Source organism: Panulirus ornatus, chromosome 32, assembly GCF_036320965.1.
Source record: "Panulirus ornatus isolate Po-2019 chromosome 32, ASM3632096v1, whole genome shotgun sequence".
Taxonomy (NCBI): domain Eukaryota; kingdom Metazoa; phylum Arthropoda; class Malacostraca; order Decapoda; family Palinuridae; genus Panulirus; species Panulirus ornatus.
Window position 1 is genome coordinate 6,504,212 of NC_092255.1, and position 21,144 is coordinate 6,525,355.

Below are 21,144 nucleotides of genomic sequence, written 5' to 3' on the forward strand. Positions count from 1 at the left end.
CACAAGAGAATCATGACTGTCTGGCATCAGTTCAAGACTAAATACATTATGGATAACAGGATATTGCTTTTAATTAAATAACAATAACAAAATTATGTTGCTTCTTAGTTAGGTAATGATAACAGATGATTGTTTCACTGGAATATTACTAGCTAACTACTTAGAATTATTGTGCCTGAAGACATTATAATGAAGAGCAATGAAAATCATTTTCAGACCATATGGGTAGCACACTTAAATTGAAACTCGTGAGACAATTTGAAGGTAAAACAGTATATCTGAAGTAGACTCTGGCAATCTTCTACCCCAACAACCCAGGCTGGGCCATTAGCTGCTGAGGTGAGTCATTGATTAACTAAGCTGATGGAAGCCATAGTCCATAGACATAAGTAACTACCATAGCCTGGCAGGTCTGGTACACTTTGTACATACTTATTCACAGTCTTCTCAAATTTCTGTGCTATGCATTAAACTTAAAAAGATTTTGTGCACCCCAGTGATCCTGTCTAAGTCTGAGTTTATTAAGGAATCTGTGTCAAGACGAGATACAGACCAAGTGAGAGAAGAGGGAGCAGAATTGAAGGATGTGAATGAATGCAGTATTGAGTCATCAGTGTATGAGTACACTGGATTATTTGTGGAGAGGAAATCGTTGACAAAAACTAAACATTCATATAAATATCAGCTGCTAGGTGAGGTTTTCACAAGTTTTGTTGACTTCTACAAGTCTTTATCCTACTTATACAGGTACTGTACTCGCAGACTTGGGCCCTTGTCTGCTTATTCCTGTGGAGGGATAACACATCCACCCTCACCACTACTTTGCCCTCTATCCCTAGCTACCATATCCTCCCTCACCACCACTACTGGCATTGTTCAGTGGTTCCATCCACTCACCCTACCATTTTTCCTCTCCATGCCTCTTATCTTACTAGCAGAGCTTTCCCACTCAAAAAAAAAATATATTAACACATATCTCTCACCTCAGCAGCCAGCTATTTCAATCCTGCCAATGAAATGGATGAAATATTGACAACTGTATATTATGTGGTTAGTTGCCACGAGTCTGGCAATTTCCTCAACATGTCTACAACTGCATATAAGAGTTACTTGTCATGAGTCTTGCAATTTTCTTGCCATGTCTACTAGCTGGGGTAGACAAACAGACATGAAGCCCTTTTTATAGCATACATCAACCCATTCATTGTGGCTAGGGTGTATACTTCCAGATTCTGATAATTCTTTTCCTGTTCACTGCAGTTGTGGCCTATGTATTAAAAATTCCTGAGTTGTCTACCTCAGCCTCGCTAAAGAACGTACAACCATCAACGCTTGTAGTGACATCCCAAGCAGTGAAGCACTGATACCAGACACTACTACTATCTAAATTCATTCTATACACTGATCAGAATATGTGGAAATTTCAGGGAAGCCTGTAAAGGTCTGCACTCTCATGTGATAATCTAAGAGAATGTGACACATAATATATATCAGTGATGAAAACCCTTATTAACCATTTTTGCTTGTGACAAAAACAAATCCAAAAATACCAAAAAGCTCACTTCATATGCCTAACAGTATTCTTACAATAATTCATGTGCCTGAGAGTGGAACAGCTTACGTTAATGGGCATATGGTACATATAAACACTGTTTCCAATAAGAAAATTACGTTAAAGTTAAACATAAGGACATACTTAAGAAGAAATTTTTTCAGAGTATTAGCATTGATTATTTTGCCAGCTACTTGGCTAAACAGCCTCTGATTCACCAGTGCTGACTAGGTGGCACTGGCTGATCAAATGCTATTTTGCCAACTACTGGGATAAATGTTATCTTGCCAACTATCTCATAAGCACTAATAAAACTTTTTGTATCACTCTTATCACACTGAGCCAGTAGGAATGAAAGTGCTACAGATGTCACCAAGGATAGCTGCAACTCAGGAAAAGTTACCAGGGGGTCAATCTGTAAGGCAAGCAATCCAGGTCACTGCCCACCCCAACCTAATCTTCAACCTGTCCCTCAACTGCACCTGGCCACTAAGTCAAGGTAGCAATCCAGGATAATGCTGACCCTGACCTAAGCTTCAACCTCATCCTCAATCTCATCACACAAGCCAAAGTAAAATGGGAACAATTAAGGCCACCTTCACCTAACCTTACCTCATCTTCTACCTCACTCTACATACCACTGTGTAAAGGGAGTAACCCAGGCCAATGTTCTTCCCTAATCTAAACTTGCCTTCAACTTCTTCATCAACTTCAACCTAACTACTCAGACCAATGTGAAAAAGAAGCAATCCAGGCCAATTTAACCTTCAACCTCACCTTTAACCTCACTATCAACATCATTGCATTACCCCAATATCTAAAATGAGGAATCCAGGCCAATGCTTGACCTAAGTAAACCTTCAACCTAACCACACAAGTGTAGAGGGAGCAATCTTGGCCATATAATCCCCGCAACCTCACGTTCAAACTTACCACACAGGACAATGTGCGTAAAGAGAGCAACCATGGCAATCTTACCATCAACCTCAACTCATCTGCAGGTTGTAAGGCAACACATACGTAAGGTTATCTCTAAGGGTGAGGGTAAGGTTACATCAGGTTAGGGCAAATATTAGCCTGGACTGCTCCCTTTACACAATGACCTGTGTGGTGAGATCAATGGTGAGTTTAAAAGTGAGGTTAGGTTAGTGCACGTACTGAACTGTGCGGGAAGTTGAGGGTGAGGTTGAATGATAGTTTAGGGTGAGCAGTGGCATGAATTACTCCCTTTACACATTTGTGAGGTTAAGGTGGCATTGAAGAGGTCTGGATGAGCATTAGCCTGGATTACTCACTTCACACATAAGCATGTGTATTGAGGTCGAAAGGTTTGCTCTGGTTGAGCAATGACCTGAATCACACTTAATAAATCACAATGGCCTGCATAATGATGTTAAAAACTACATGAGATTGATGACTGACCTTGGATGTTCCTTTTATGTACTAGCAAGTGTTAAATTAGGGAGATAATTAGCCTGGGTTGCTCCCTTCAAGCACTGGACTGTGTGAAGAGGTTTGGAGTGAGTTTGAAAGTTTGTGGTTAGGAATAGAATTGGTTTGAATTACTACCTTTACACAATGGCCTAAGTGATGAGGTTGAAGATTATAGAGTTGCCAATATGTATATGGTGAAAATCAATGTTTTACATATTGTCAGCATCATTAATCAGATATGCATGAGCTAAAAGAATGTTCAAGTTACTGAGGTATACACTCAGCTTACTGTAACAGTTCATGTAACCTTTACAATGATTTCTTATTCCTTTCCAGCTGTAAAACTTGTGCTTGTTCTAAAACAGATACGATCAAAATTGAGTGAAAAAAAACTTTTATTGACTCAATCAACCTAGGACTAGTTCCTCAGACTAAAGAGGTTCGATGCTGACCACTACTTGATCATTCTATCTAAACAATGGCTCCACTGACACCATACACTAAAACCTTGGTAGCCAGTACCTCTCATAACCACCATTTAATTATTTAATCATTTGGCACCTCATGTACATGAATACATCTCTGAATGCAAAACATATGAATCTGCTACTGAATGCCTTTTAGAACTGTTTGTCAAGCCCAAAAAATAAAATACTTGCAGGACATCTCCTTACTTCCCACATAGAGGAGTCTACAGAGATGCTAGATCAGTACTTAAAGCAGTTCAGACTGTAACATCAAAGACATAAAGGCAGGTCAGTACCAAAATAACTACATATGGAACACTTTCTTTAATGGACTTTCAATTGGCACACATACAACAGTACCTGCCAGAAAACAAACCCTTGTACCCTGAAACAGCAATCAATTTGATTCCTACCATGACAATAAATGCAGAGAAGTCCCTGAATTAATGGCAACAGAGAAATCCCTGAAGAGCAAGCCACTCCCTCCTGCACTGAGCATTAGGTGCTACTTGTGTGGGTACAATAGCCATTCATGATGTAAATGTCCAACCAAAGACACTAACAAAAGCAAAAAGAAGGGAAATTTCTTTCAGGTTCACAAGTTATCTTACTCCAAAACTACTTTTAACACTCTTCCTCCACTTGCAACCATTTTTGCAGCTTTACAAAGTTGTCTCTGAGAATAAAGTGAAAATAGTGATGAACTAGCAGCCTGCTGAAATTGCAAAAACCAATCACATCAGTCAATCTCCTATAAAGGGTGCAGCAAAGCTTGATCCTGAATGCCTCCATCCACTACAAGAGCTCAGACTAAAGACATGCTATGATGGTGTTAAGTAACAGGAATGTTTGCTCACAATACCTTGTGAATTTACTGGGTTTTTTTTAGAATATTCATTCCACTGTCCACTGTAAAAGCTTCCCACTTCCTATAGCTGCTGTTGGGGCTTTCCACAGACCGAAGGGCATTGGAAGCTATGTTTTCTTGGCAATACAAAAATGACACTATTCCCCTTGTGGTTGAAACCAAAGTCTTTGATCATGCTATTGCCAAATCTCTCAGGCAATCAGGATTACAAGCAGCATTCTTCCTAAGTACACTTTATGGTAGTGAACAAAGACCCTTGTCAGTGGAGAAAGAAGCTTATGCAACAGCAAAAGTGTTGCATAAATGGAGACATTATTTACAGGGGCACTACTTTAAGATTGTTACAGATCAAAGATATGTTACATTCTGTGAGGTTAAAAAATGGAAAAATTGTGAGGTGGTACATTATCATAGTACAGCAAAGACATAATTTACTGCCTAAGAAAAGAAGAGACAGATGCATTTTCAGGGGTTAGCTCATCACAAACTGAAAAACCCTGTAGGAACTCCACAACTCCATGTCACCCTGGAGTTACTACAATAATCCACTTTTCTAATGTTGATATCCAAATCAGTGCCTCTTGTCCCATCTGTGCTGAACTCACACCTAGATTTCACAAGCCTACTCCCTTCACCAACGTTCCCATTTGTTCTCTTGTCTTAAACACATTATATCATTTACCTTCTTCCAAAATATCTTTTTATTCTCCCTAAAGTTTAATGATACTCTCTCACCCCAACTCTCATTAGCCCTCTTTTTCAACACCTGCACCTTCCTCTTGACCTCCTACCACATTCTTTTATACATCTCCCAGTCATTTACACTCCTTCCTGGTAAGTATCGTCCAAACACCTCCCTTTTCTCTTTTACTAATAACTTTATTTCTTCATCCACCAATCACTACCCTTTCTAATCTGCCCACCTCCCACCTTTCTCATGCCAATGCATCTTTTGCACATTTACTCTTAACTTTCTTCTTTCACACACTTTACCAAACTCAGTCACCAGCTTCTGCAGTTTCTCACTCAAATCAGCCACCAATGCTGTATCATCGCAAACAACAACTGACTCACTTCCTAGGCCCTCTCATTCCCAACAGACTACATACTCGCCCCCTCTCTCCAACACTCTTGCATTTACCTCCCTAACCACCCCATCCATACAAAAATTAAACATCCATGGGGACATCACACAACCCTGTCACAGATTGAATTTCAATGGGAATCAATCATTCTCCTCTCTTCCTACTCATACATTTGCCTTACACCCTTGATAAAAACTTTTCACTGTTTCTAGCAGCTTACCTACCACACCATACACTCTAAAGACCTTCCACAAAGCATCTCTACCAACCCTATCATATGTCTTCTCCAGATCCACCTGTTTTTTCGAAGTATTTCTCACACACATTCTTCAAACATCTGATCCACAAATCCACTACCATTTCTGCAACCACAATTCTCTTCCCCATTCTGATGCTATGTACATGCCTTCACCTTCCATACAATTTTCCAGTAATACTCAACAAACTTACGCCTCTGTAGTTTTAACACTCACCCTTACCCCCTTTGCCCTTGTACAATGGCACTATATACATGCATTCTGCCAATCTTCAGGCACTTCACCATGATCCATACATACACTGAATATCTTAACCAACCAATCAACAACACAATCACCCCCTTTCTTAATAAATTCAACAGCAATACCATCCAAACCTGCTGCCTTGCCAGATTTCATCTGTAAAGCTTTCACCACCTCTTCTCTCTTAACCAAACTATTCTCCCTGACCCTCTCACTTCGCACACCATCCCAATCAAAACACCCTACATCTGCCACTCTAATCATCAAATACATTCAACAAACCTTCAAAAACTCACTCCATCTCCTTCTCACTTCATCACTACCTGTTATCACTTCCCCACTTACTCCCTTCACCAACGTTCCCATTTGTTCTCTTGTCTTAAACACATTATATCATTTACCTTCTTCCAAAATATCTTTTTATTCTCCCTAAAGTTTAATGATACTCTCTCACCCCAACTCTCATTAGCCCTCTTTTTCAACACCTGCACCTTCCTCTTGACCTCCTACCACATTCTTTTATACATCTCCCAGTCATTTACACTCCTTCCTGGTAAGTATCGTCCAAACACCTCCCTTTTCTCTTTTACTAATAACTTTATTTCTTCATCCACCAATCACTACCCTTTCTAATCTGCCCACCTCCCACCTTTCTCATGCCAATGCATCTTTTGCACATTTACTCTTAACTTTCTTCTTTCACACACTTTACCAAACTCAGTCACCAGCTTCTGCAGTTTCTCACTCAAATCAGCCACCAATGCTGTATCATCGCAAACAACAACTGACTCACTTCCTAGGCCCTCTCATTCCCAACAGACTACATACTCGCCCCCTCTCTCCAACACTCTTGCATTTACCTCCCTAACCACCCCATCCATACAAAAATTAAACATCCATGGGGACATCACACAACCCTGTCACAGATTGAATTTCAATGGGAATCAATCATTCTCCTCTCTTCCTACTCATACATTTGCCTTACACCCTTGATAAAAACTTTTCACTGTTTCTAGCAGCTTACCTACCACACCATACACTCTAAAGACCTTCCACAAAGCATCTCTACCAACCCTATCATATGTCTTCTCCAGATCCACCTGTTTTTTCGAAGTATTTCTCACACACATTCTTCAAACATCTGATCCACAAATCCACTACCATTTCTGCAACCACAATTCTCTTCCCCATTCTGATGCTATGTACATGCCTTCACCTTCCATACAATTTTCCAGTAATACTCAACAAACTTACGCCTCTGTAGTTTTAACACTCACCCTTACCCCCTTTGCCCTTGTACAATGGCACTATATACATGCATTCTGCCAATCTTCAGGCACTTCACCATGATCCATACATACACTGAATATCTTAACCAACCAATCAACAACACAATCACCCCCTTTCTTAATAAATTCAACAGCAATACCATCCAAACCTGCTGCCTTGCCAGATTTCATCTGTAAAGCTTTCACCACCTCTTCTCTCTTAACCAAACTATTCTCCCTGACCCTCTCACTTCGCACACCATCCCAATCAAAACACCCTACATCTGCCACTCTAATCATCAAATACATTCAACAAACCTTCAAAAACTCACTCCATCTCCTTCTCACTTCATCACTACCTGTTATCACTTCCCCACTTACTCCCTTCACCAACGTTCCCATTTGTTCTCTTGTCTTAAACACATTATATCATTTACCTTCTTCCAAAATATCTTTTTATTCTCCCTAAAGTTTAATGATACTCTCTCACCCCAACTCTCATTAGCCCTCTTTTTCAACACCTGCACCTTCCTCTTGACCTCCTACCACATTCTTTTATACATCTCCCAGTCATTTACACTCCTTCCTGGTAAGTATCGTCCAAACACCTCCCTTTTCTCTTTTACTAATAACTTTATTTCTTCATCCACCAATCACTACCCTTTCTAATCTGCCCACCTCCCACCTTTCTCATGCCAATGCATCTTTTGCACATTTACTCTTAACTTTCTTCTTTCACACACTTTACCAAACTCAGTCACCAGCTTCTGCAGTTTCTCACTCAAATCAGCCACCAATGCTGTATCATCGCAAACAACAACTGACTCACTTCCTAGGCCCTCTCATTCCCAACAGACTACATACTCGCCCCCTCTCTCCAACACTCTTGCATTTACCTCCCTAACCACCCCATCCATACAAAAATTAAACATCCATGGGGACATCACACAACCCTGTCACAGATTGAATTTCAATGGGAATCAATCATTCTCCTCTCTTCCTACTCATACATTTGCCTTACACCCTTGATAAAAACTTTTCACTGTTTCTAGCAGCTTACCTACCACACCATACACTCTAAAGACCTTCCACAAAGCATCTCTACCAACCCTATCATATGTCTTCTCCAGATCCACCTGTTTTTTCGAAGTATTTCTCACACACATTCTTCAAACATCTGATCCACAAATCCACTACCATTTCTGCAACCACAATTCTCTTCCCCATTCTGATGCTATGTACATGCCTTCACCTTCCATACAATTTTCCAGTAATACTCAACAAACTTACGCCTCTGTAGTTTTAACACTCACCCTTACCCCCTTTGCCCTTGTACAATGGCACTATATACATGCATTCTGCCAATCTTCAGGCACTTCACCATGATCCATACATACACTGAATATCTTAACCAACCAATCAACAACACAATCACCCCCTTTCTTAATAAATTCAACAGCAATACCATCCAAACCTGCTGCCTTGCCAGATTTCATCTGTAAAGCTTTCACCACCTCTTCTCTCTTAACCAAACTATTCTCCCTGACCCTCTCACTTCGCACACCATCCCAATCAAAACACCCTACATCTGCCACTCTAATCATCAAATACATTCAACAAACCTTCAAAAACTCACTCCATCTCCTTCTCACTTCATCACTACCTGTTATCACTTCCCCACTTACTCCCTTCACCAACGTTCCCATTTGTTCTCTTGTCTTAAACACATTATATCATTTACCTTCTTCCAAAATATCTTTTTATTCTCCCTAAAGTTTAATGATACTCTCTCACCCCAACTCTCATTAGCCCTCTTTTTCAACACCTGCACCTTCCTCTTGACCTCCTACCACATTCTTTTATACATCTCCCAGTCATTTACACTCCTTCCTGGTAAGTATCGTCCAAACACCTCCCTTTTCTCTTTTACTAATAACTTTATTTCTTCATCCACCAATCACTACCCTTTCTAATCTGCCCACCTCCCACCTTTCTCATGCCAATGCATCTTTTGCACATTTACTCTCAACTTTCTCCTTTCACACACTTTTCCAAACTCTGTCACCAATTTCTGCAGTTTCTCACTCAAATCAGCCACCAATGCTGTATCATCGCAAACAACAACTGACTCACTTCCTAGGCCCTCTCATTCCCAACAGACTACATACTCGCCCCCTCTCTCCAACACTCTTGCATTTACCTCCCTAACCACCCCATCCATACAAAAATTAAACATCCATGGGGACATCACACAACCCTGTCACAGATTGAATTTCAATGGGAATCAATCATTCTCCTCTCTTCCTACTCATACATTTGCCTTACACCCTTGATAAAAACTTTTCACTGTTTCTAGCAGCTTACCTACCACACCATACACTCTAAAGACCTTCCACAAAGCATCTCTACCAACCCTATCATATGTCTTCTCCAGATCCACCTGTTTTTCGAAGTATTTCTCACACACATTCTTCAAACATCTGATCCACAAATCCACTACCATTTCTGCAACCACAATTCTCTTCCCCATTCTGATGCTATGTACATGCCTTCACCCTTCCATACAATTTTCCAGTAATACTCAACAAACTTACGCCTCTGTAGTTTTAACACTCACCCTTACCCCCTTTGCCCTTGTACAATGGCACTATATACATGCATTCTGCCAATCTTCAGGCACTTCACCATGATCCATACATACACTGAATATCTTAACCAACCAATCAACAACACAATCACCCCCTTTCTTAATAAATTCAACAGCAATACCATCCAAACCTGCTGCCTTGCCAGATTTCATCTGTAAAGCTTTCACCACCTCTTCTCTCTTAACCAAACTATTCTCCCTGACCCTCTCACTTCGCACACCATCCCAATCAAAACACCCTACATCTGCCACTCTAATCATCAAATACATTCAACAAACCTTCAAAAACTCACTCCATCTCCTTCTCACTTCATCACTACCTGTTATCACTTCCCCACTTACTCCCTTCACCAACGTTCCCATTTGTTCTCTTGTCTTAAACACATTATATCATTTACCTTCTTCCAAAATATCTTTTTATTCTCCCTAAAGTTTAATGATACTCTCTCACCCCAACTCTCATTAGCCCTCTTTTTCAACACCTGCACCTTCCTCTTGACCTCCTACCACATTCTTTTATACATCTCCCAGTCATTTACACTCCTTCCTGGTAAGTATCGTCCAAACACCTCCCTTTTCTCTTTTACTAATAACTTTATTTCTTCATCCCACCAATCACTACCCTTTCTAATCTGCCCACCTCCCACCTTTCTCATGCCAATGCATCTTTTGCACATTTACTCTTAACTTTCTTCTTTCACACACTTTACCAAACTCAGTCACCAGCTTCTGCAGTTTCTCACATGAATCTGCCACCAGCTGGTTGCGAGGCATGGGCTGTAGATAGAGTTGTGCGGAGGAGGGTGGATGTGCTGGAAATGAGATGTTTGAGGACAATATGTGGTGTGAGGTGGTTTGATCGAGTAAGTAATAATAGGGTAAGAGAGATGTGTGGTAATAAAAAGACTGTGGTTGAGAGAGCAGAAGAGGGTGTTTTGAAATGGTTTGGTCACATGGAGAGAATGAGTGAGGAAAGACTGACCAAGAGGGTATATGTGTCAGAGGTGGAGGGAATGAAGAGAAGTGGGAGACCAAATTGGAGGTGGAATGATGGAGTGGAAAAGATTTTGAGTGATTGGGGCCTGAACATGCAGGAGGGTGAAAGGCGTGCAGGGAATAGAGTGAACTGAAACAATGTGGTATACCGTGGTCGACGTGCTGTCAATGGATTGAACCAGGGCATGTGAAGCATCTGGGGTAAACCATGGAAAGTTCTGTGGGGCCTGGATGTGCAAAGGGAGCTGTGGTTTCGGTGCATTATACATGACAGCTAGAGACTGAGAGGGAACGAATGTGGCCTTTGTTGTCTTTTCCTAGCGCTACCTCGTGCACATGCTGGGGGAGGGGGTTGTTATTTCATGTGTGGCAGGGTGGCGATGGGAATGAATAAAGGCAGACAGTATGAATTATGTACATGTGCATATATGTATAAGTCTGTGTGTGTATATATATGTATACGTTGAGATGTATAGTTATGTATATTTGCATGTGTGGACGTGTATATGTCTGTGCATGTATATGTATATATATACGTTGAAATGTATAGGTATGTATTTGTGCGTGTGTGGGTGTTTTTGTATATACATGTGTATGCGGGTGGGTTGGGCCACTCTTTCGTCTGTTTCCCTGTGCTACCTCACTAATGCGGGAGACAGCGTCAAAGAATGATAAATAATTAAAATAAATAACAAGCATATTATCCCTGGGGACAGGAGAAAGAATACTTCCCATGTATTTCCTGTGTGTCGCAGAAGGCGACTAAAAGGGGGGGGAGCGGGAGGCAAGAAATCCTCCCCGCTCGTTTTTAATTTTCCAAAAGAAGGAACAGAGAAGGGGACCGAGTAAGGACATTCCCTCAAAGGCTCAATCCTCTATTCTCAACTCTACCTCGCTAATGCGGGAAATGGTGAACAGTATAAGAAATATATATATATATGAAGGTGTGTGTTCATATGCACTTTGTTCATATTCATATTCCTCTGCATTGTACAGTTGGGTTCGGTAAAATGCTATGTGAAAATGGTAAAATGCCGTGTGAGCCTGATGGGAAATGACCGGTGTAGACCCCATTGCTCACCAACGTGAGACAAAGGGTATTCGAGTACATAGTATTTGAATAGTTATTTTCCTATTTGGGGTGATCATAGCCTAGCGGTAGCACTCCCGCCAGTTGCACAGGGGTCCCAGGTTTGATCCTGGCTGTTGGAGGTTTGTATGTTCTATGAAGGTGCGCGTTCATATGCACTTTGTTCATATTCATATACCTCTGCATTGTACAGTTGGGTTCATTAAAATGCTATCTGCTGGCTGTGTGGGCCTGATGGGAAATGACTGGTGTAGACACCGTTGCTTACCAACGTGAGACAAAGGGTATTTGAGTACATAGTATTTGAATAGTCATTTCCATATTAGGGGCAATCATAGCCTAGTGGTAGTGCTCCCGCCTGTTGCACAGGGCTCCTAGGTTCGATCCTGGCTGTTGGAGTTTTGTATCTTCTATGAAGGTGCACGTTCATATGCACTTTGTTCGTATTCATATACCTCCGCGTTGTACAGTTGGGTTCCGTAAAATGCTATCTGCTGGCTGTGTGAGCCTGATGGGAAATGACTGGTGTAAATCCCATTGCTCACCAACGTGAGACGAAGGGTATTCGAGTACATAGTATTCAAATAGTCATTTCCCCAATAGGGGCAATCATAGCCTAGCGGTAGTGCTCCTGCCTGTTGCACAGGGGTCCTGGGTTCGATCCTGGCTGTTGAAGGTTTGTATGTTTCATGAAGGTGTGCGTTCATATGCACTTTGTTCGTATATTAATTCATTTATTTATTTTATTTCATCGCTGCCTCCCGTGTTAGCGAGGTAGCGCAAGGAAACAGGTGAAAGAATGTCCCAACCCACCCACATACACATGAATATACAAAAACACCCACACACACACATATACATACCTATACATTTCAATGTTTATATACATATACATACACAGACATAGACCTATATACACATGTACATATTCATACATGCTGCCTTCATCCATTCCCGCCCCCACCCTGCCACACATGAAATGACACCCCTCCCCCAGCGTGCGCGCAAGGTAGCACTAGAAAAAAACAACAAAGGACACATTCGTTCACACTCAGTCTCTAGTTGTCATGTGTAATGCACCGAAACCACAGCTCCCTTTCCAAATCTAGGCCCCACAAAACTTTCCATGGTTTACCCCAGATGCTTCACATGCCCTGGTTCAATCCATTGACAGCACGTCGACCCTGGTATACCACATCATTCCAATTCACTCTATTCCTAGCACACCTTTCACCCTCCTGTATGTTCAGGCCCCAATCGCTCAAAATCTTTTTCACTCCATCATTTCAACTCCACTTTGGTTTCCCACTTCTCCTCGTTCCCTCCACCTCTGACACATATATCCTCTTTGTCAATATTTCCTTACTCATTCTCTCCATGTGACCAAACCATTTCAATACACACTCTTCTAATCTCTCAACCACACTCATTTTATTACCACATATCTTTCTTATCCTTTCATTACTTACTCGATCAAACCACCTCACACCAGATATTATCCTCAAACATCTCATTTCCAACACATATACCCTCCCCATTCATAAACAAATTAAGCAACCATGGGGACATCACACACCCCTGCCGCAAACCGACATTCACTGGGGACCAATCACACCCCTCTTCCTACCTGTACACATGCCTTACATTCTTGGTAAAAACTTTTCACTGCTTCCACAAACTCACCTCCCTCACCATATACTCTTAAGACCTTCCACAAAGCATCTCTATCAAGCCTTTCATATGCCTTCTCCACGTCCATAAATGGTACATACAAATCCATCTGTTTTTCTAAGTATTTCTCGCACATTCTTCAATACAAACACCTGATCCACATATCCTCTACCACTTCTACAACCACACTGCTCTTCCCCAATCTGATGCTCTGTACATGCCTTCACCCTCTCAATCAAAACCTCTCATATAATTTACCAGGAACACTCAACAAATTTATGCCTCTGTTGTTTATACATTCACCTTTATCCCCTTTGCCTCTGTACAATGCATTATACATGCATTCCCCCAATCCTCAGGTACTTCACCATGATCTATACATACAGTGAATATCCTTACCAGCCAATCAACAACACAGTCACCCCTTCCTTCTTTTAGGCAGCTGCATCATGGGCATGAAGGGTCTTGTGATATGCTGAAATGGTGTTTCTAGTGTTGTACTCAAGGGTGATGCCCACAGAATAAGCAGGAAAGTGTGGTTTGTATTTGCCTGGGGAAGGTAGTTTTTGATATGTGTATTTCATGTGGGCTGGAGGTAACAGGTGAGTTGAAGGGTTGATTGTTTAATGCTTGTTGCATTATATCAGTGTGTATGTGTCGAGGCAAGCTTTTTATTTATATTTAGCAGTTGGCAGTTTGTTATGGGGTCTAATGTCATAGCACAGACATTGACCTGAGAGTTGAACATAATGAAATGGGACTGCATTAGGAGGATCTTTGTTTCACTATAAAGGTGCTGAGTGTTTGCAGCTGCTAAGCAGTTAGTGATTGTATTAGCATACTATTTTGGGGTATACAGCTTTGTTATATTCGCAAATTTTCATATCATCCAAGGTCAATACGAGTCATTAATCAGAAAAATACACACCTTACTCATGCTAAGTACTGAAGAAAACTTTAAGTACATCCTCAATCAAAAGTAACCTCTCCTGACTAGCATTATATGCCATCTGACTGAAGCATGTTTCAGAAATTCCCTGCGCCATCATTGTAAATTTCTTGGAAGCAGTTCAACAAATGTTGAGACCTGCTGCTTCTTTGCCCAAGCAACATGGCAAAGAGAATCCTGTTCCATAATAAATACTGCCACACCACTTTATGTGCCCATCTTTATAACTGTCAGTGCCGAGTTCTAGCACTTGATGCCAAGCCAGGCCATGGGAATGATGTTAACAGTATCATTCCAGGAATATGTTTCCACTAGCAGAGGTTACAGTACATTCTCTATATCCTATCAATGCAGTCACTATTTTGTGACTGCACACTAAAATCTCATGCAGAAATAGGGTAGTTTGGATGCAATCACATCACTACTTCCAACCATGCCCAATCAAAAAGAGTTATGCTTAATTTCAAACACATTTCTATCCCATTCTCAGTTACCCAGAACTTTAACTAGATTGGTAATTCTGGTTTGTTTCCTGAAATAGCTTTTGCCAGTTCTAAACTGGGAAACACGACTTTGAATAAGTTACATGCATGGTCACCTTCGCATGATGGCATGTTTTGTTTAACAAAAACATATGTAAAACAAAGGTACTATTTGGCAGCGGATGGAACCATGGAGGCGGAAGTGAGTCACAGGGTGGGGGAGAGAGCAAAAGTTCTGGGAGCTTTGAAAAATGTGTGGAAGGCGAGAACATTATCTCGGAAAGCAAATATGCGCATGTTTGAAGGAATAGTGGTTCCAACAATGTTATATGGTTGTGAAGCGTGGGCTTGTGCGGAGGAGGGGGTATGTGTTGGAAATGAGATGTTTAAGGACAATATGTGGTGTGAGGCAGTTTGATCAAGTAAGTAATGAAAGGGTAAGAGAGATGTGTGATAACAAAAAGAGTATGGTTGAGACAGCAGAAGAGGGTGTTTTGAAATGGTTCGGTCACATGGAGAGAATGAGTGAGGAAAGATTGACAAAGAAGATATATGTGTCGGAGGTGAAGGGAATGAGGAGAAGTGGGAGACCAAATTGGAGGTGGAAAGATGGAGTGAAAAAGATTTTGAGCAATCAGGGCCTAAACATGCAGGAGGGTGAAAGGCGTGCAAGGAATAGAGTGAATTGGAACGATGTGGTATACCAGGGTCGACGTGCTGTCAATGGATTGAACCAGGGCATGTGAAGCGTCTGGGGTAAACCATGGAAAGTTCTGTGGGGCCTGGATGTGGAAAGGGAGCTGTGGTTTCGGTGCATTATCACATGACAGCTAGAGACTGAGCGTGAACAAATGTGGATTTGTTGTCTTTTCCTAGCACTACCTTATGCACATGCGGGGGAAGGGGGTTGTTATTTCATGTGTGGCAGGGTGGCGAATTATGCACATGTGTATATATGTATTTGTCTGTGTGTATATATATGTATACATTGAGATGTATAGGTATGTATATTTGAGTGTGTGGACATGTATGTATATAAATGTGTATGTGGGTGGGTTGGGCCATTCTTTCATATGTTTCCTTGCACTACCTCGCTAATGCAGGAGACAGCGACAAAGTAAAATAATTAAATAAAATAAGTAAATAAAATATATATATGTATATATTGAAATGTATAGGTATGTAAATGTGTGGACGTGTATGTCTATACATGTGTATGTGGGTGGTTTGGGCCATTCTTTCATCTGTTTCCTTGCGCTACCTTGCTAATGCGGGAGAAAGCGACAAAGTATATAAAAAAAAAAAATGATAATAAAAGTACTATTCTGGTTACATTCTTCTAAAAACACAATTCCATGTTTGCATGTTGCATGATGTTACCAAACATACTTTGGGAGGTTTCATAGTTCTTGATGAGAATTTCATTTTACATGAATTCTGTTGTACATGGCCCCACCACCTTGGTTCTACACATCCTTTTTGAACAACTTGCAGAACACAGCAGGACAATTCAATCAAAGGCTGGATGAATTTGCAAGCCTGTGTCCAATCCAGCCTAAACTTCTTTGCAGTTATCATTTGCTTGGGTTTAGATGGTCCAAGTAAATCACCTTCCAAGCCATTCAAACAATCCAAGTATTCTGCAGTTGTCATTTCATTTCTGTTAACACCTAAGGATATTGCACGCTGCGAGTTGTATTGCATATGCATATCACGTTAAAATGAAATATGAACAAATCATACGTATACAAAGACTTAAGACAGCATAAGTAAATGGCTTATCTAATGGCTTATCTTGATGAGATAATTATCTTATATCAGAATTTATGATAAAAACAAACATAAAATCTGATTGTAAAAATCAGGCAAATTTTGAAAAATGGAACAGGTAACTCTAAGGTTATATCACAAATAGCACTGGCCTGGATTGCCCCCCCTTACATATTGGCCTGTGATGAGGACGAAGGTTAGGTTAGCTAATAATTGGCCTGTGAGGAGTGGTTAAGAGCAAGAATCTGGCCTGAAGTGCTCCCTTTACACAATGGCCTGAGTGGTGAGGATGAGGTTAAGGTTATGGCATTAGCCTAGATTGCTTTCTTTATACACTGGCTTGTGTAGCGAGGTTAAGGGTGAGGTTGAAGACTGGCTTTCGGTGAGCAATGCCCTCACCTGTCCTGAGTGGTGACTATCTTGTGTGGAGCAAGTAGTAATTCAGCCCATCAACTGAAATGATTTTATAGGTGACTTTAAATTCAAAGGTAGTCATACATGAATAAAATCATATGCAAAATTTTGAAATAAATTTCATCTGTGCAACATACATAGTTCTTTCAGCAAATATTTCCCAGTACTGACTGAATGAGGGGAGAGGAACAGGGCCTAGCCATTCTCCTGGAGTTATATTTTACTACTACTAACTACTTGATTAACTACATGGTCATGCTGTCAGACATGAGCCATAAGCCTGTCTAAAAATGCTTTTTTATAAAAATAACCACACATCACATCCCTGCGGATAAAGGGGAAACAATATTTTCCATGTATTCCGAGTGTTGTAGAAGACGACTGAAAGAGGTGGGAGCATGGGGGCTGGAAATCCTCTCCCCTGGTTTTACTTTTCCAAAAGATGGAACAGAAAAGAAGCCCAGTGAGGATTTTTCCCTCTAAAGGTAGTCATCTGTTCTTGATGCTAACTCGCTGGCATGGAAAATAGTGAATATGCATGAAAAAACAGACAAGCACATCCAACAGTATCAGACCTTACAATAATCTTTTTGCCACACAAAATTTACAGGCCTCCTTCCTGTCCCCAAGTCCTAGGCTCAAGCCTTAGCAACCTAATGGATAATCCAACTCTGAGCTTCAAAGTCAGGCGAGTTAAACTCCACTCTGAAAATCACTAAGTTCTCATGCTTGCATTTCAGTGCAGTATGTTACCCCTAAATGGCATCATGGCATGTCCATACCTGATCCTTCTATAAAAAAAAAATAGCAAACCTCTCAGGACAGGTTATATATATATGGCAGCAAGCTCAATGCCATGCCAGGGAATGGAATGCTTATACTCCAGACAAATACCACCAACTCTTTAGCGAAGTAAACAACCCTGTATCCATTTCAGCTTGGTTAAGGGTAGTTGCAAAAAAATATTTGACATAATAATGTTTGACCCACCATCCAGTCCACTGAAGCTAACCAGATGACATATGGGAATCAAAGACTATTTTACCAACAAGCCAACATAATAAGCACTTTGTATATATACATATCTGATAATACCTCACATAATAAGAATACATTAGATATTCAGCTTGCCATAAATCCCTGATTTATGTATCCATCCCCAGTATTTATGATATAGGGTAAAGAGCAATTTCTCATATCATGCTCACCATTTCATTTTAATCTACATACAGCATCCTAACGATTTAAACATTTTAGCTCCATACTATTATTAGCTTTGGATAATGAGTGATTTTGTTCTGCAATGCTAGCATAGTGTTTAGAGAAAACAGTAAAAGTCGAGGACCATGGAACACTTTTCATGCATATCTAATAAGGTGACTGCAGTATAACGGGGAAAATGTACAGTTAATTGGTGAGAAGTTTGATACTTCATCTGTAAAAAATCAACACAACCTCTAAAAACTTCATATTTCCTCCTTAGTAATCAAGATTTGGTGATATGTACAAAATCAGTTGTGCATGTTCTTGGTTTATGATTACTGTTCTACTCTTATGGGAACATTCATGCTACTGTAAGTTATCATTCGAGGTGTAATTATCAGTTCTCTAAGATATAATCTATCAGAATCTTTTGATATGAGATAACTTGCAATGGAGTTACGAGAGAGGGTTCTTTGGATTAAGAGGTAGATAAACAACCAGTTCAGATGTTTTTAGAAATATTTCTAACCATTTGTGGAGCAGATCCCCTGATGAAATAATCCCTATATCTTTACAATCATCTGTATTCACCCAACGATCAACATAATCAATAAAAATCTCACCTAACCCCACATGTGGGCTGAGATTTACTTAATCATAGGAGGTGATACAATCCCATTTTCTACATTATATCTAAAGTGAAAAGATTCCAGTGGTTCTTCTTTCATTAAATGTATCAATCATAATATGTCCATCCTGCTGTCATAAACATTACATACGATTTATTTCAAAGTTCAATACTCATCAAAAGATGCCACTGAATACCATGCATGTGGCACCAGATGTCAATAAATAGATACAATAAGTGGCCATCAAATCTGTAGCAGAAAATTTACAATGTATACATCTACAATCAGTTCTGCTACTTTTACATACCTTAACCAGAAATTTGTTCTATCATAAATAACCCACACTACTATCATCTTACCTAAGTTCAAGAAAATATAAGGATCAAATTCATGCTCTGCAACTGTTACTGTATTCTTTCATCACTACACTATCAATGCAGAACAATATTTCTCAATTCCCAAAGCAAAGGGCAAGTAAAAGCAAAAACAGACTTTTACCCCTGAATATCTATGATCATGTTCATTTATGCAACACCAGTAAAATCATATGGGGTAACTCCATATGCTACATGTGGTTGCACACAAGTGCACAAGGGAAACTTACCTTAGTAGACGTTTTTTTTCAAATTTAATCTACGAGTTTTCTGATATCAATCTGGCTTCCAATTAAAGATATGAACCAACACAGCCTCATCTACACTATCCTGGCACACCCACATCCTGTAATTGGATATCCCTCCCACATGCCTGTCAATCTATCAGGCTACAGGTGGATATTGAAATCAATATCAATTCAGTGGTGCTTGAAAGGCTAGAATCTTAAGATCTCTTGGAAATCCACTGCTTTCAAAACTTTTCACATAGGAGACAAGAGCTAAAATCTCAATATTGCTGAAAATACAGCCAAGAGAGCTTACACTAACGATAATAATTCTGCTAAGAAAACTGTTTCAAGTACATTTCTCCCTGCAAAACATATAAAGACTGATATAACCTGTTGACATAGAATTCATGTCCAAGACTGTTTAACTTTTCCTTGTACACACAATAATAAGGTTTATATAACCAAATACCTAGTTTACATATGAACAAATTTTTCTGTACTCTATATCAACACAAGAAATTAATGCACCATTGAAACTATAATGCCATAAACAAATTATCACAACATGGAAAAAATGTTACAAATTCCTAAAACTACTCCAACATAAACGGAGTAAATTACTGTCTACCTGGGAATCTGCAAAGCAATAAATCCCTCCCTTACCAAGCGATTATAGGGAAACTGGCCATATCTACTGGTAGCCATATAACAACTCCAACCTTGCATGAAGATATGATGCTCAACAGGGATGAGGGGCTGCTAACTGCAGGGGTTTAACTTCATTATACACATTCCCCAACCCAACCCATCGCCGATTGTACTACAGTAAAAACTTGCTACCTTGCCATCCTCTCTGGCTCCATGTTATATACAGAAAACGGTTCCTGGGGGGAGAGCAGGAGGAGGAGGTGAACTGGCGTTCCTTTCCCTACACTCCTGTATTACCCAAAGCTTTTTTTCTCTCTCTCTATCTAGGTTTGATATGTCTGTGGTATACACTGCACAGAATATCAATGCTTAAGTTGAAAAGTCAAAAAAGCCTGATGTGCACACAAGTACCTACTAATGTTTGGTGCTGTACATCTGAAACTTTCCGTATGTTAGTGGATAGAGTTAACTCCAATGCTATATATTATATTATATTATATTATATTATATATATATATATATATATATATATATATATATATATCCTTGTGGAGTGAGCAAAAAGAATACTATCCATATATATTGCATGTGGTAAACAACCTACAGTGGCGGTGGAGCAGGGAACTTGGAAATCCCTCCTTGTTGTGAAATCATTTTCCAAAAACAAGAACAGAGGAAGAAAATAAGCGAGGATTTCTCCTCGAAGGCTCAGGATGGAAGCCTAAAATTGGGCTGGTGTGAACAAGATGAAAAGGAGAGAGGTGCAATGTTTAAGGAAAGAAACCTGGATGTTTTGAAGGAAACAAAATGGAAAGGAAGTAGTAGAGTGGCTGGGGAATATTCACGGGGTAATGGCCTAGATACTAC

At 40.2% G+C, this 21,144-nt stretch overlaps 1 protein-coding gene across 4 annotated transcripts in view; it reads right to left on the bottom strand.

Moving 5' to 3' along the window:
- Positions 1-20,530, bottom strand: part of LOC139759020 (uncharacterized) — a 32,417-nt gene extending 11,887 nt beyond the window's left edge. The window contains exons 1-2 of one of the 4 annotated variants that reach the window (XM_071680912.1): positions 20,349-20,529; positions 17,179-17,232 (exon numbers count right to left, since the gene is read on the bottom strand). Coding sequence is in view for 1 of the 4 variants with exons in the window: in XM_071680909.1 (XP_071537010.1) it covers positions 20,293-20,355 (63 nt within the window). In the remaining 3 variants the exon portion in view is untranslated. Of the gene's footprint in view, positions 1-17,178; positions 17,233-20,292 lie in introns of all 4 variants that reach the window. The other 3 variants (XM_071680913.1, XM_071680909.1, XM_071680911.1) reach the window with 3 other exon arrangements.
- Between the last annotated feature and the right edge of the window lie 614 nt (positions 20,531-21,144).